The 16,029-nt window shown below is 54.2% G+C and overlaps 1 protein-coding gene across 4 annotated transcripts in view; it reads right to left on the bottom strand.

The window, feature by feature from the left end:
• Window positions 1–16,029, bottom strand: part of DAB2IP (DAB2 interacting protein) — a 194,198-nt gene that overhangs the window by 169,483 nt on the left and 8,686 nt on the right. Inside the window, exon 1 of one of the 4 annotated variants that reach the window (XM_082402214.1) lies at window positions 568–882. The exons of 2 other annotated variants lie outside the window; for them this stretch is intronic. In XM_082402214.1, the coding sequence (XP_082258340.1) occupies window positions 568–670 (103 nt within the window). In that variant the 5' untranslated portion in view covers window positions 671–882. Of the gene's footprint in view, window positions 1–567; window positions 883–16,029 lie in introns of those variants that run through there. One more of the 4 variants, XM_082402219.1, reaches the window with a different exon arrangement.

Genomic DNA, 16,029 nt, shown 5'->3' with positions numbered 1-16,029 from the left:
CCTCTCCCGCAAGGATCTTCGCGCGTCCGTTGACCTCTTAAACTTTGCTGTGCGTCTCGCCTTGATCTCCACCCGCGGGGGCCGTGGGCTGATGCTAGGTCCAGAGCTCCGGGAGAGGACGGCGAGGGGGGGGGGGGTGTCTAGGGTGGGGGTCACAGGGAGGGCACCTCCAGCCCTCCCATCAACAAATTATCCACCCCATCTGGGTTCGGGCAAACATCTCCAGAATGCTTGCGATCCGTTTCAGCAGGTTCCCCTATTTCTCTTGGGGTCACAGTCAAAATTAAAGCTGGACGATTTTACTGTCCCATAATCCAGATAGGAAGACTGAGGCCAAGGGGAGGCAAAGGCTTCTCAAACGAGGTGGCGAGACTAAGACTTTTTTCGAACCAAAGATGAGCTTGCAGAGAGCGCCTGACTCTTCTCCCCAAGCCCTGCTTGGGTTCCGATGCCTGCGTTCACTTTCCTTCGGCCCCTCCGCCACGGACCCGGGGTGGGGAAGGAGAAAGAGGCGCCAGCAAGTGCCTGGGAAAAGCGAGGGGCGCGCCGGCTGCGGCCCGGCCTTACCTCGGCAGCAAAGCGTGTCCTCGCAGAGCGCGCCGGCGGGAAGCCCCAGCAGCGGCAGGGAGGCCCAAGCGAGCGCGCGGGAGGCCGCGCTGCGGGCTCCCATCCCGGACGGCCTCGGCCGCTCCTCGGCCCGCGGGCCTTCCACCCTCCGCGGCACCTGTGGGGACAACGCTGTGCCCGCGGCCTCGGCCTCGGCTTCGGGGGTGGGACGTGGGCCAGGCCCGGGGTGGGGACTCCCGGTGGGGTGGGACTGTCGCTGCCGGCTCCCGGCGAGCGTAGGTCGTGCTGGGCAGGGCGCTATTTTTAGCAAGAGCTGCTCTCCCAGTTGGACAGACAGAACCAGTTAATTCGACAGCTCAGGAAAGGCCTGCACTGGGAGCTCCCCAGAACGGCAGCCGCAGCTCCGCTGAAAGCTGATCCTTCGCATTCCTGCCTCGGGAGGCGGGAGGGCGGGAGGAAGCCTCTAATTCCTGAGGGAAGCCGCCATCCTCTCTCAAGGCAGCTCCTGGGTTCCAAGGGCACGCCCAGGACAGGGCTCTCTAGATCGACTCTGAAACCCGCGGGTCTTCCTCCTGCTGACCCCAGGCCTCAGACTTCCCATAAAATGCCCACCCGAGGTCCCACTCTCCCTACTGGTCTCCAGTACTGGGAAGAGTCCCCCAGAAATGGGATCTGGCACACACACTTCACTCAGGATCTACTTGCTGAAAGAAGGAAGGAAAAGTGAAAATTCTGCACCAGATGAGCTGGAGAATCAGGTAGAGGTCCTCAGAGCCTAGGCAAAATGGGATGGACAGAAAGGTGGCTTTGAAATCCTACAAGAACACCTTCTGTCTGTGTGACCTTGGCAAATCACCTCACCTCTGTGCCTCAGTTTCCTCTTCTGCATAAGGGAGTCTCAGGAACCCAAGAGACTGAGTGTGAGAAAGTCTTTGCAAACAGAAGCATGACATGGATGTTCATGTAATGAGTGATGAGATGGACACAAGGATGAATAAGACATGGATCTGCTCTCAGGAAGCCACTAGCTCTTCTAATTCAAGGAGGTGCTAAGAGCCTAAAAAGGTACAGCTTGACCGTATGATATTAGCCCAAGGATAGATAAATAGGCCAATGGGCTAGAACAGGCTGCAAAAATAGACCCACACATATATGGAAACTTCATATGCGGCAGAGGTGGTGCTGCAGGCCACTGGGGAAAGGGTGGACTTTTCTATAAATGTTCTTTTATGGAACAACTGGATGTCCATGTTGGAAAAAAATGAGATGGAATCTCTACCTCACACCATGCATAAAACAAAATCAATTCCAGGTGGATTAAAGAAACTTAAATGCAAAACTTTTTAATAGGGAAAGTTTTCTTAAAGATACAAAAGGCTTTTGAGCTTAAAGGCTCAAACTATCAAGAAAAAGATTGATACATTTAATTAAAGAACATAACTCCCGTTTATCAAAAGAAGACATTTGGAACATGATATCCCAAACATACAAAGATCTACAAACCATTTTTTAAAAGAAACAAGAGAAAACTGGATCAAAAATATGAACAGGCAATTCCAAGAAGGGGAAACATGAATGTCCAATAAACATATCAAAAGAGATTCAGCCTCACTCTTAATCAGGGAAATGCAAAATAAAACCAGAGGAAAGTGCCATTTCACACCTGTGAGATTGGCAAAAAGCAAAGGGGAGGACAGCAGAAAGTGTTGATGAAGATGTAGAGCACAGAGAACTCTCATACGCTGCTGGTGGAGAGGAAATGGTACCGCCACTCTGGAGGACAATTTGACAGCATCTAGAAGTGACGCACACACCATAGTGACCCAGAGACTTGGCTTCTGGGATAAATCTAGAGAACTTCTTGCTCATTGCAACCTCGTGATCCTAGTAAAGAATCTAAAACAGCCTCAATGTTTGTCAGTGGATGAAATGCATAAACAAATTGTGGATAGGGCAGTGAAAATCTATACTGCGGTGAAAATGACTAGAGATTCCTTATGAATCATTAGTGGGGGGATGGGGAGCAAGTTGCAGAAGATCAAATTGCATGATATTCATGTAGATTTCTAAAACATGCAAAACAAAATGATACCCTATATTGCTAGGAATGCACATATGTGGTAAAAGTATAAGGAAACTTAGAGGAATGATAAATAAATACACCATTCAGGAATTGTTTACTTCTGGGGGGAGAGGGAGATGTGAAGGATGATGGGAAAGGGCTTCCCTTAGATTGGTAAGGTTTTATTTCTTGACCTGAGTGGGAGGTACATAAGCCTTTGACTTTTTTCAGAACATTTTTAAGGGTACAGAGCAAGCATGATGGTATAAAATATAAAGTCCACATAAAATCCACTCCTGCTCTGAACTTCAGTGTCCTTATTTGAATGATGCAGTCATCATACCTGTGAAGTGCTCAACACAAAGCCTGACTCATGGTGAGGTGCTCAGTAAATCTTAAGAGCACGAATAGCCCGCTCCCCAGTCTCCACTGGGGCCCTTCATACCCTAGTCCCAGCCAGCTGAGAGTCCCCCACTAGAGCACCGTCATGCAACCAAGTCTCCCAAACCCCCAACCTCTGACATGCCTTCATACACGGTTCACTCTTCCTGGAATGCCCAGTCCTCCCCTGCTCTGCTGGGCCAAGATCTGTTTCTCCTATTACGATCCAGCTCTGGCATTGCAGCCCACAGGAAGGCCCTGTGAGGTCTTCATCAACTCTCCCAGGCAGTGGGTTCCCACGGCACCCGCCCACCGCACTATCCTTGTTTATCACATTGCGGATTGTTGCACCTGGGTATGGATCCGTCTCCTCCCCGAGCTGACTTGTTAGAGACGCCGCCAGGTCACTAACCTTGTCTGAGCTACCACTGCAGCCCCACCACCCAGCCTCAGGAAGGTTTGTTGAATGAATAAAGGGGGTAAGTGGATCCAAATACTCAGAAACAAAAGAGGTCATGCCAAACTCTCAAAAGGAAAGCAATCCCGCTATATGGATTGACTGCTTGGTCTTCACTGAGTGTTCTTGGAAGGTAATGTGACCTTTGGGTCAGAGAGACCTGGGTTCACATCTAGGCTGAGCCACTTGCCAGCTGTGTGACCTAGGGCACGCTATTACATCCCTCTGAGCTCGGTTTCTGTGTCTGCACAACCAGGATGTGACTAGGGCTGATTGCAAGGGGTTCTTGCAAGGATTCGGTGAGATAACAGAGGCAAAATGCACGGCCCCATTTTTGGAACAGGTAGCAATTATGTGAATATTGACCAAAAGGAAGATGTTTTCAGGGGAGGGTGAAATGTACCCAAGTGGGTTACTATGAAAGTTGCGCGGCTGGTGAAAGAAATGCCAGGGTGGGGTGTTGTCCAGTTCTGAACAAAAGCATGCACCTGGAGTCTGGCCCAGACTCTTCTGGAACAGTCAGAAGTGTGCTCCGGGTCGGTGCTTCTCGTGGTCCTTCCTCCTGTCCTTTGTCCTACCTCTGGGTATGGGGCTGCACAGCACTTCAGAGCCACAGACCCTCTTCCCTGTCCCCCCACGTCCACTCTGGCCCCCCCAATCTGTTTTCACACGTAGCCCAGGGATCCCAATCTGGACCCGTCTTTTCCTTCCCAACTTCCATCTGTAGGGGCGACAGAGCCTGCGGCACCGTCCCCAGGGACGCGTCCGAGGTGATTTACCAAATGCGTCTGCGCTCTGTATGCAAAACTCACATATGTCCACATGTCGGGAGCTTCCATCAAGGCAAAGTACAGGCTGGCAAATTGCTTATAGTCTAGACTCTGCAAGATGAGTTGGCCGGTGTTACACGTTGTACAAGCAAACAGATATATGAAGTCGGCAGGGCTATGTGGTCACCGGAAAAGAACAATACTGTGCGCTTCATGGGCTCGGATGAGATTTTCTGAACTAATGAGCCAATCCTCTTTGATCCAGATCGCACTGGACAATGTAATGTTATCCTGGTGACATGGACGTTAGCCACTGCTGGCGCTTTGTCCCATGAAAATGGGCATTCAAGGCAGGAATCCCATCCAGCTTAAGGTCTGCCATCTCAGTGCTTCTCAGGAAGGTCACTGATGGCCTCCTTGGTGGTAACACCAAAGGACACCCGTCCATCTTGATCTCACCTGACCTCTTGGCCATACTTCACCCCTGGAAAATCTCCGGTGCCTTCTATCTCACCATCTTCTCCCAGTTTTTCTCCTAGTTCTTTGGTCACGTTGTCCTCTCCTTGGCTACCTCATTTTACTCTATTGGGCTACAAAAGCTGGTGTTTGAGATTGTCTGCATCCCTTTTATCCTTCCAGACTCTCTCTGCGGGCAACTTCAACTGCATCCAGACCCATGGCTTCAGCTGCTGTCCTTGTGCTGGTGATTCCCAAATGGTTATTTCCAGACTAGTCCAGGCACTGGCTGTCATCTTTTGCCTGAACTTCAATAAGAACTGAGCTGGCTCTCTGCATCCACCTGGGCCCTCTCCCCATTGCCCCCTGTCTACGGGTCCTCCTTGTGAGGTTTTCAAAGCTCAGATCCAATCCTATTCCCTCTACCCTTACTTGAAAGCTTTCAGTGGTTTCATGTCACCTTCGTGTGGCCTACCAGACCCTGGGTGGTCTGACCCCTGCCCACCCCTCCAGCCTCCTTCCTTGCCATCTCCCCTCTCCCCTCTCTGCCTTCAGCCCCCCAGCCAGCTTCCAGGTCCCCAAATATGCGATGCTCCTTCCCATTACACAGCCGTTACACACGAGACTCCCCTCTCTGGACCACTTTCCTCTGTCCCCTCCCATCCTTGCTTCAGTTACTTCTTCCCATGGCAGCTTCAATGACACGCCCTCAGGGAAGCCTTTTCGGGTTTTGCACACTACACATCCAGGGTGTTTATTGAAGTTGGTGACTGTACCTTTACTGTGTGACCACTGGATGCATGTGTTGCCATCCCAGGGCTGGACGTCCCTGAGCACAGGGACCATGGCCGGTTTCATTCATTGTTGTATCTCTCCCCACCCCCAGCAAAGGCCTCAGCCCATAGTAGGCGCTCCATGGATGTTTGTTGAATGAATGAGTGAATCCGAGTCTGCTTGCACACCTCCAGTGCTGGGCTCTGTTTATCATGGTTGGACACTGTCCGTTGCCAGAAATGTCTACATCGCTGCACATTGATATGTATATCAAGTGTGGAGTGCTTTGCCAGGTGCTTCGTGTGTTCTCTCGCTTAATACTCACAGCCACCTCTGCGGATGCTCAGAGAGTTTAAGCGGCTGGCAGAACATCACATGGCATGGGAATACGCAGCCTGTCCTCAGACCCATGTCTGTCTGGCTGCAAATCCTGGGCTCTAGAGCCTATAATGCCACACCACCATTTTATAGTCGTACAAACCAATCAATGACAATCGCTTCTTCGGGCGGTGGGCCCTCACCCGATGATGGAAGTGAGATTCAAAACCACCGCGACTGAGGTATCATAGAATAAACACCCAGGCCCACAGGCACCCCCTGGCAGGGGTGACATGAAAGGAGGGGGAGGGAAGGGAGCAGAGTGAAGCTTCGATCCAGTGAGTGCAGCGCCCTGAGGGTCACGGAGCATAAACAGTAAAACGTGTAAACCTCCCTTCCAGCTCCGAGGTGTTTGAGAATCAAATACGCAGAGAGAATGCAGCTGCAGTCAGACACTGTGAGTTACACTGAACAGGACGGTGCTCTGGTTCCCAGGACAGGCCTCTTGGAGGGGCCACAGCCCTGCCTGAGTTTAATCAGTCCCCGATGCTTCGATTCTGCCTTTATAGTTTCTCTCACACTACCACCACCTCTACCCCCCGCCAGCTGTCCACGGCTTCCCTGAGTGCCAGAGTCCATGTCACTGGGACTCCCTCTGTGCCAGGCTCTGCGGTCGGTGCTGGGGGCACAGATAAACAGAACAGTGGGCCGCTCACGTGTGCAGAGGAAGAGATAAGCAACAACACTGCCTGGGGCCCGTGGAGCACCCCTGGGCGCCAACCCCGTGCGCCCCTGACGGAGGCCGGTGGGTGGCTTTGGGGTCCCTGATGCCAGCCTTGTGGGCCAGAGGGGAGCCTCCAGGAAAGTCATCCGAGGAGATGATTTCTGAGTGTGTCTTAAAGGAGCAGAGAGAAGCTAGCCAGGCGGAGAGGAAACAGCCCCTTCCAAAGCGTGACAGCGTGAGACAGCCCAGCCCAGCGTGCTCAGGGATTCCGATCAAGCAGCTGGGAGACAGGGGGCAGGAGGAAAAGGGAGCTGGGCCACGAGGAGCCCCGAATGCCATGCCCAGGAGCGGGGACTTCAGGCAAGCTCCTGGGAGGTCTTAAGTAAGGGAGGGACAGCCAATGCTTGAGTTTTACAAAAATCCCCTTATCTGGAGGAAGAAGGTGGGTTTGTTTGTTTATTTTTCTTTTTGCCGCACTGCGTGCCATGTGGCATCTTGGTTCCCCGACCAGGGATCAAACCCGCGCCCTCTACATTGGAAGCTCGGAGTCTTAACCACTGGACCACCGGGGAAATGCTTTTTTTTTTTTTTTTTTCTTTGAAGGTGGGTTTAAAGGGCACAGACTGGAGGCTGCGAAGCGCACAGAGGAGGGGGGTGACCGGGAGAGAGGAAGCGGGGACAGACAGCTCTTCAGAGGGACTTGGCTGGAAGGAAGACGAGAGATTGGGTGGTCGCCTGAGGGGAATGCTTTGGGTTGGGGTGGGGTTGGATGCTGTGATTTGCAACCTACATCCCCGCTTCCAGAATAGAGGACTCACTGCCCAGATGTGGGAAGGCTGCTGCAAGATGGCCCCCAGCTGTCAGCCCTCTTTGGGGGTGTCCTCTGCGGAAGTAAGCCACCACACTGGAGGTGACACCCCCTTCCCGGGTGTCCTTCCCTCCTGTCTAGTGGGCGGTCAGCCCAGGGACATAAAGTCCCAGCCCCTTGACACTACTCAGGACAGCTCTAGAGGGCCATCACTGCTCTAGCACCTTCCCAGGCCCTACACAGGGGGGCTGAGACCTGCACTTAGACTGCGTGGCAGCTCAACTTCTCCTGCTCCCTGCCCTGCCCTTCCCTGCCCTTCCATAGGTGCCGAGCTGTCCAGCAGGCCCTGGTGGACCTCTTGCACCCCAATACATCTCAGAGCACCCCAATACGTTCTCCTGCTGCCTGGAGACCCCACCCTGTGCCTGGGAGAACTTGCTGGGTGTGCCTGGTGGGAATGACCCAGGAGAGAGTGTGACCTTGAAGCGGTCAGTGAGAGAGGTAAGCCATACTCTAGGGAGCAGGCAAGGTCTTAGGAGCAGCGAAGAGGCCGGCTCCTCCCGAGATGGAAGCAGAAATTGGAGGCAATTTGGGGTGGGGAGAGCGTCAGGATCTAGAGAGAGTCCTGGCCTTAACTTATGCAGCCAGAAGTAAGGTTGGCTGCTGAGAGGAAAGCTACATAGTAGAACAATTACCTGACAAAGTAAGGACAGTAGTGCGAGATAAATGTTGCCACAGCAGTAGTCAGGAGTGCAGGGCCTCAAAGGGTGGATAGGAGTTCGCCAGGCTGCATGCGCAGTGGGGAAAGTCATACCAGGAAGAGGAAACAGCTGGTGCCCAGAACCCAGCTGGGGATGCTCTGGGCGGCTGGGGTGGGATTGCCAGATGAAATACAAGATAGCCAATTAAATGTGACTTTCAAAGAAACAATGAATAATTTTTTAGTCTGTGTCCTATGCTATACTGGGGACATACTTATACTAAAAAATTGTACGTTATTTACCTCATCCCCTTCTGACCCCCTCCCTGCCAGCAGCCCACTAAGGGGTCCCCCATACTGTGGCCCAGGTACTGCTCAGATTCCGTCTTATCCCTCCCTTGCTCAAACACCTGCAGTGTCTCCCCATTGTCCAAACCCTCAATTGGTCATTTGAAGCCCTCTATTGTCTGATCTTCAGCCACTCTCCCGACCTCATCTCCCATCCTTGAACACCCCCAGCCCTTTAATCTCCCACCTCTGGGATTTTTGCTCAGCTGTTTCTTCTCTCTACAATTCCCTCCCCCATGTCCATGCTTCCAGGAAGCCCCCCAGATCCCTCTGGGTGAATAGAAGTGGTCATCTCCTCTGATCAGTAGCAGTAGCACCTTGGGTGAGTCATTGCTCATCTCTGAGCTTCCGTTTCCTTGTCTCTAAACTGGGGACAATACTGCCTCTCTTAGGTGTCTGACGGGACAAGAGACCATGTTCAGAAGACACCAGACACACTCTTGAATGTTGCCCATGTCTAGATCAGTGCCAGGCACCCAGTGGGCATAGAGGCACATTTGCTGAATTGAATTGACACAAAGGTCCTGAGCTTTCATTGTTTAACTTGGAATTATCATGCCCACCAGTGGAACTTAGGCAAAGTCAATTTCTTATATGAAGATGATCTGAAAAGAGATAAATAATGAAGCCACTGCAATTCTGATTGTATAATGGGTTTCCCTCCCAGTCGACAAGGAACCAAACCAGCTCCCCAAGAAAGGACCCGTTTTGGAACCAAGCATGGCGCCCAGCCTCTCCAGCTCAGAGCGGGTAATATTCGCCACACATGTTTCTGTCTCAAGCCCTCCCAATCCCAGACCACAAAAGGTGATTTCCTATAGCCATTAGCATAATTAGCTGACTGTGACGCTATAGAGATGTGATTAGATGAGCCTGTGATTTTTGCACAGTTATTTGTCTCAAGTAAGTCACCTGAAGTTCATCTGCCATCAGGATTCATGGCTGCATTCTGTAATCGCAGGGAATTATTTTGCTAATAACAGAGGTACCTTGATCTAATTTAGTTTTAATGCCAGGAGGTACCCTCCCAGAATAATCAGCTCCAGGGCAATTCCAATTTCCAGGTTTGTTACGTTCTGGAGAGAAGATTCAATTCAAGGAGGCTGAAGTTACTTCTTTATCACCCAAAGTCATCTAGGGGTGAAATGGAATCCTACCTCTGCGTGCTTGCAGAAAAATGCGGGGAGAGGTCCAGAGATAGGGAGCGGGGGAGAGGGGATGGCTCCCAGCCAAGAGGAACCACTGGAAGACATCACTGATGGGTGAGGACAGGTCTGAATTAGGACCACAGGCATTCCCTGGGAGAACCCGAATTTTCCTTGCATTCATTATCTCATTCATTCTTTTATTCCATTTCTGGGACCTCTCTGCAAGATCTATGCTGTTATTTGAGTACAAATATTGATAACAAACCCTTAGGCAGCCCTGTTCTAGATGCTTTACACGTATTAACTCATTACATCCCGTGAGGCAGATGGGTGCTACTATTATTCCCATTCTATGGATGGGAAAGCTGAGGCAGAGAGGTTACAAAACTTGCCTCAAGTCACCCCGCTAGTAAGGGACGTGACTGGGATTTGAACCTTAGACCTTGAACTTCCTCAAGTTCACATACAAGGAAGAACCTGAGCCCGCCAGGAATTGTTCAACCCCTGCTCTGTGCTCTCATTTTTACCCCTCACAACAACTCTGGCACGGGGGTGTTGTGAGTCCCATTTTGTTGAGGAAGAAACTGAGTCTCAAGAGGGGGTTGATTTGGCCAAGGTTAACACAGTAAGTGCAAGAGCTGGGGCTTGAACCTGAGATTCTGATTCTATACCTGGTGCTACTCTGGCTAAAGCCAGGATGTCACAGTGTCTTTGAACAGCTCCAGAAGCAGGCTGGGTATAATGTAATTACAGTAAGTAATTACTGGCACAGTGACCAGACACCCAGCTCTGCTCTTTCCTTCCCACTTTGGGGCAGTTCCTCTTCCCCATCCCCCACCCCTTGCCCCAGAAATCAAGTGTCCTTTGCTGTCACCCCATGTTACCAAAGCCTACTTCCAGATTCCTACTCATTCACTCATGTGTTTATGCTTTCAGCAGAGGGCCCCGTGGTTCAGCGCGAAGGGCCAGGAGGTCGACATGGCTCTGCCACCCCATTCCTCTCTAAGCCCTGCTCTTATCTGTTCAAGAAGGAGGTGTGTTCTTTGTAAACTGATTGAGCCACAGAGCCGTCATTTCAAATGAAAAAGTTCAGGCAAACCCAGAGTTTACATCAGGTGAAAGCAAGCTGCTCTGGGCCGAGCTGTGTTAGGGGACGTGGGGTCTCTCCTATATGTCAACCTCTGGGCATCTCCTCTGACTCAATTGGAAAACCACTGGACTGGACAGAGTGTCTTGGCTCTTGGGGTTCTTAGAACCAAGGAATCTGGAATCCCCTGATGGCAGGTGATACCCAAAATGCTGGGTGGGCAGCAAAATGCCCTCCTGACAGCCCCCACCCACCCCCTGAACACCTGTCCTGACTTGTTGGTGGCATCAGGGGACAAATTTGAAAGGGACCTGTCAGCAAGGCCAGGCTGTGCCCAAACCCCTGGCCCTGGGGGAAGTTTTCCAGGAGTCTCAATGCAGAGAAACGTTCCCTGCTTCTCCCCACAGGCCTGTGGAGTCAGTCTGTCCTGGTACATCAGCCAGAGGACAGGCTACTCCTCTCACCCAGGCTCTGCCCATTTGTTTTCTCTCTCATCCTCTCCCTTTTCTAAAAACATAGTTTTTTTGTTTGTTTGTTTTTTAATCCCTCCCCCACTCCCTCCTTCTTTCAACAAATGCTCGCTAGTCACCAGCTTTCTGTTCTAGGCCTGATGCTTCAGGGGAAATGGGCCAACTTCACACACAGAGAGACAGCTGCATCCTGGAGTGATTGGTGCCACCAATGCCCCAGGCACTCACTCACTCACTGGACCTGGGAAGGCTTACTGGAGGCCGTGGTGACCAAAGGGGCACTAATGCACGAATAGGAGCTAGCCCAGTTTGGGGGTCATTGCCGATGGGGAGGAGATGGACATTCCAGGCTCAGAAGAGAGGTGGAGTTGGGAGCCGTGGAAGGTGGGGTGAGATAATTATCCTTGAAGCGCTGTCCAAGGGCTGTGGACTTGATCCTGAGGGTCACGGGGAGTCAGTGGCGGGTTTAAGCAGGCCAGATGGGGAGGCTGGACATGCATTTTAGAAGCTCGTCTGGCTGCACACAGTTGGGGGTGAGACGGTGAAATGGGGCTTCCTCTCCTTTCCCTTGTCCCCTCCCCACCCCTGTCCTCCCTCAACACACAGCCGGGCTCCCCCGGGAGACACAGCCTGTGGACAGCAGGGAACTGAGGCATTGGCCTGTCCCGACCCTGGCCTGGACCCCAGCCGGGAGGGCAGCCCTTGACCCCTTCACCCCCAGGACCAAGGGTCAGGATGAGTTCAGATCTCCATCCCCACCGGCTGGGAGGCTTTGATTTGGAGGCGGGGCTCTGACAAGCGCCTGTTTGTGAATAGCAGCTAAAGCGGGGTAGCTTCCCCACCCCCTCCCCGCCCAGCACCTTCTCTCCAGATCCTGGCTCTGACAAGCCCCTGCCCCGGCCGAGCAGCCCCACTGGGCCCGGATCACTGCCCCTCCTCCACACCGAGGCAGGCAGGGGGAGGTTTCATCCCGAAACACAAGCTCTTTTGTTCCACCACTCAGCTCGGCTCTCAGCCCTGCAACGCGTTGGTGGAGGTTTTCCTGGCACTCAGGGAGCCCCAGGTCAGCTGAAGGATGAGGCTTGGAGTGGTCGGTGAGAGGCTGGGAACCGGGGCTGGAGGACAGGCGATTTCTGACTGCAGCTCTGGGCCCTGTCCCTCCCGTTCCTCGGCTCCTGCTTACTCTGGGACAGTGGTTCTTAATCGGGGGCAATTTTATCCCGCAGGGAACATTTTGCAATGTCTGGAGACATTTTTGGTTGTCACGACTTGGGCTGGGGGTTGGGGGCGGATATGGTACTGGCATCTGGTGGGTAGAGGCAGGGATACTGCTAAACATCCTCTGACGCGCAGGTCGGTCGGTCCCCACGACAAAGAGTTATCCGCCCCACATGCCAGTAGTGCCAAGGTTGAGAAACCCCGCCTGAGGGAACAGCCCCTCGCTCTGTGTCCTCAGGCGTGACTCAGGCTTCCTTCAGGCCGGTCACCCCCAAGCTTCAGGCTGGGAGACTTGGGACACTCATTCCCACCTCTGCACCCTTGCTCAGGCTGTTTCCCTTGCTGGGGCACCCTCCCTGCTGCCCTCCACTTATCTCAATCTCATTTCTCTCCACCCCCTCCTACCTGTTGGGACCCTCCTCTGCTGCCTGCACCAGCCCCCGCTGCCCCCTCCCAGAAGCCGTCTCTGACTCCCTGATACCAATTCCTCCCTTCCCTGTTCAGCCACTGCCAGCTTCGGCCCTCAGTTTGCACATCTATGCAATGAACTGGCCAGGTGAATAGAGAACCCAGGCCCTTCCTGCCTCTTCCTGGCGCAGGACTAGGCAACTTGGGATGCTCAGTGCAGACTCGCAGTGGCACAGAGTGGGATGCACGCCGGCTTTGGAGCCAGCAAGACCAGGGTTCAAATCCTGCTCTACCATTTCCTTGCAGTGTGACCAGGGGTAAATTGCCAAACGTCGCTCTGCCTGTTTCCCCCTCTGTAAGATGAGTGAAAGCTCTATGAGCTGTGCACTTTTCCCTTCCCTCCCCTTGTTCCCTGTCCGGCTGGTTTACCTCATTAAGGTGCCCCCCATCTCTGGCCAATCTCAGATTCAGAACCATCTACTATTGGGGCCAAGAGGAAGAGGATTAGAGTGTCCCTCATACTTCTCCCTAGAAGCTGAGCTTGCACTGCTTGGGCTGCTGAGGACCTTGGGGAAGGGAGACCTCTGAAACTGGAGGTTCAAAAATCCAGAGGCTGGGCAGGCCCAGGTGAACAGTGGCGCAGGAAAGCTGCTGCCCTCTTGGTTCCCGGCCGTCTTGGCCTCTCTGCCTCTGTGCGCTCTTCCCAGCTTCCCAGCCCCCTCCTGTAGGCTTCCCCTTCTGGGGCTGTGACCTCCCCAGGTAGACAGCCGCCCAGACTTAGCTGAGCTGGCTCAGGGGAGGGGCACTGTGTTGAGTAGACGTGTGGTTTGGGGTCTTAGGAATTCAGGGGAGGCAGCACAACTGCATGCCTCCCCTGCTTGGACCTATTCATGGCTCCCTGGATGCAGGATGAAACCCAAGCCCCTGAGCCTGGAACCCCTAACCTCTCCAGGCTCCTCCCCTACCTCCTCCCATCTGGATTTTGGGGTCCAGCCTCACTGAATCACTCGAAGTTTCCAGTAGACCCGTCCCCAGCCTGCTCACTACCTCCTTCTGCAGGCCAAGCCCTGGTTACCTTTAAGCTCAGCACCTCCCCTGCACACCACCCCCCAGGCCTCCCTGCGCTGGGCTGTCATTGTAGCTTTGGGCCCCTGTCCTGAGCTTTTCCCTGAGGACAGGGACCCAGCCTTGTCCTTCCCTGGGCCTCCAGTGCCTGGCAGGCAGCTAGCTTGGAGGAAGTGCTCAACATGAATTAAAAGAAGTGAACGTGGGCAGGGGAAAAAGACACCCCGGCCCCCCCATCCCCCCCAGTACCCTCCTCCCCCAATTCCAGTGGCTGTCCCTTAGAATCACCTGGTGGGGGTGGGGTGGGGGGAAGGGAGGGGATGAATTTAATATTCCAATGCCCAATCCCCCTCTAGACTAATTGAATCCAAATCTCTAGGGCTGAGGCTGGGGTGAGGGTTAGAACTCTCTGGACGACTGAGATCAGACCATGTCCTCTCCCCCTTCCTGGGGGCAGTGGATACCCCTGGCAAGTGAGCTGACTCTTGGGGGAGGCTTCCAATGCTCTTTAATACCCACTGTGTGTTGCATTGATCAGAGAAGCTCTTTACCGCTTGCATCGGGTCATTCATTCCACAAACATCAGCAAAAAGTGCTGAGGCACCGAGACAGGCGGACACCTGGGTGTGACAGGGGAGCAGAGGAGGATGAGGGGTGCTGGGAGCACTTGTTAGAGAGTCCCCTGGTCTGGGGTGGGGACTGGAGGCAGAGGGTGAGGCAGGAGGCCCAGGGCGGGGCTGGCAACCGGGCCGGGGTGTGGGGTGTGAACTAGGCCGCGTGTGGGCAGGGGTGAGATGGAGACCGCAGATGTGAGGAAGGGGCGGGGGTTGTGGAAGGAGAGGGAGTCGTGCTTGGGCATCTGGGTGGCTTGGCTAGAGGAGGAGGAAAAGGAGTCTGCCGGGAAGAGTGAGAAGGGACAAGGATTGGGGGGAGGGGCGTGAGGGTCACATGCTTGCTGGTAGTGAGAGATTCCAACAATGACAAATGCAATAATAATAATCACAGTAATAACCACCAACGTCAACTGAGGGTTAACTCTGCCTGAAAGGGTCTCAGGACTGTTTTTTAAGCATTAACTGTTTACTCCTCCTAGTAACTTGTGAGACAAGGGCTAGCGTCATCATCCCATCTCACAGACGGGAAAACTGAGGCTGGGGGAAGTTACATAATTTTTCCAGAGCCACATACTCCCTGGTAAGTGGCAGCGTTCTGACGCAGGTGGGCTGCCCGTCCAGGGACCCTGGCCTGAGCCACCCACTCCCAGCCCACCCTGCCAGGGCCTCTCAGCCCGGAGGAGCAGGGAGCCTGCGCCTGACATCCCGCATTCAGCAGTTAGGGCTCCTCTGGTGGCCTTGGCCACAGCAGTCTGGGGCAGGGGCTGGTGCTGAGGAGCACGTGGGTGGTGAGGGACCCGGGTGGCCCTGATGGAGCTCAGCTGTGAAGGAGCAGGGAGGCTGGGTGCGCTGAGGGGTTGAGATGTGGAAGAAGGGATGGAAGGGCAGGCTCGTTGAAGGGGGAGAAGCGGCCGGTGGAGGGGCTGAGCGGGGGGTCCCCAGGCAGGCGGAGGGTGGGGGGTGCAGACCCCAGAGCCATCTGGCCTCAGCGGGGAGCTGAGGGAAGGAGGCAGAGCTGAAGCACCAACACCAGTGGACCTGGAGGGGCCTGGAGAGCCTTCGGGCGCGGGAACCTCACGCCTCTCGCTGCCCCCAAGTCTGTGCAGCTGAATGGGGTGGGAGGAGCTCTGCGGGAGGGGAGGGGGCAGGGCTGGGGCCTGCAGGCCCAGCGGGAGGGAGGCAGAGAGACAGAGACAGAGAGAGACAGACATTCAGCAATACTTGAGCGGGCACCGTCCATCCCCCCCAAGCTGTCGGAGGCCCAGTCTGGGAGAGGAGCCCCAGAAGACGGGGCACAGACACCCCGACTGGGCCCACCACAGAGCTGGCCAAAGGAAAGACTGAAGAGTCTCGGAGCCGGAACCCTCCTAGGCGCCCCGGCTTCCAGGCCATGAAGTTGGCACAGACGCTTGGTCAAGGACAGTCTCACCAGGAGAGAAGGGTCTCTACTGTCCCTCGCAGGCAGGTGGGGGAGGGGTGCGGAGACCAGGTACCAGGAGGGAAACCAGGGACAGACCTGGGACAGCCCCAGGAGGCTCCCAAGTCAGACCCTGAACTTGGCAGCCTGGGCTTCGGGAGGCCAGAGCCCACCCTCCCTCCAGACTTGTCTGGCCACCTCCTGGTTCAACCTCACACTGTGTTCCAGGTCCCCTCC

Source organism: Balaenoptera borealis (genome assembly GCF_965194805.1).
Source record: "Balaenoptera borealis genome assembly, chromosome: 8".
NCBI lineage: Eukaryota > Metazoa > Chordata > Mammalia > Artiodactyla > Balaenopteridae > Balaenoptera > Balaenoptera borealis.
Note: the sequence above shows the minus strand (reverse complement) of the source record. Positions and strands in the feature narration are given on the sequence as shown.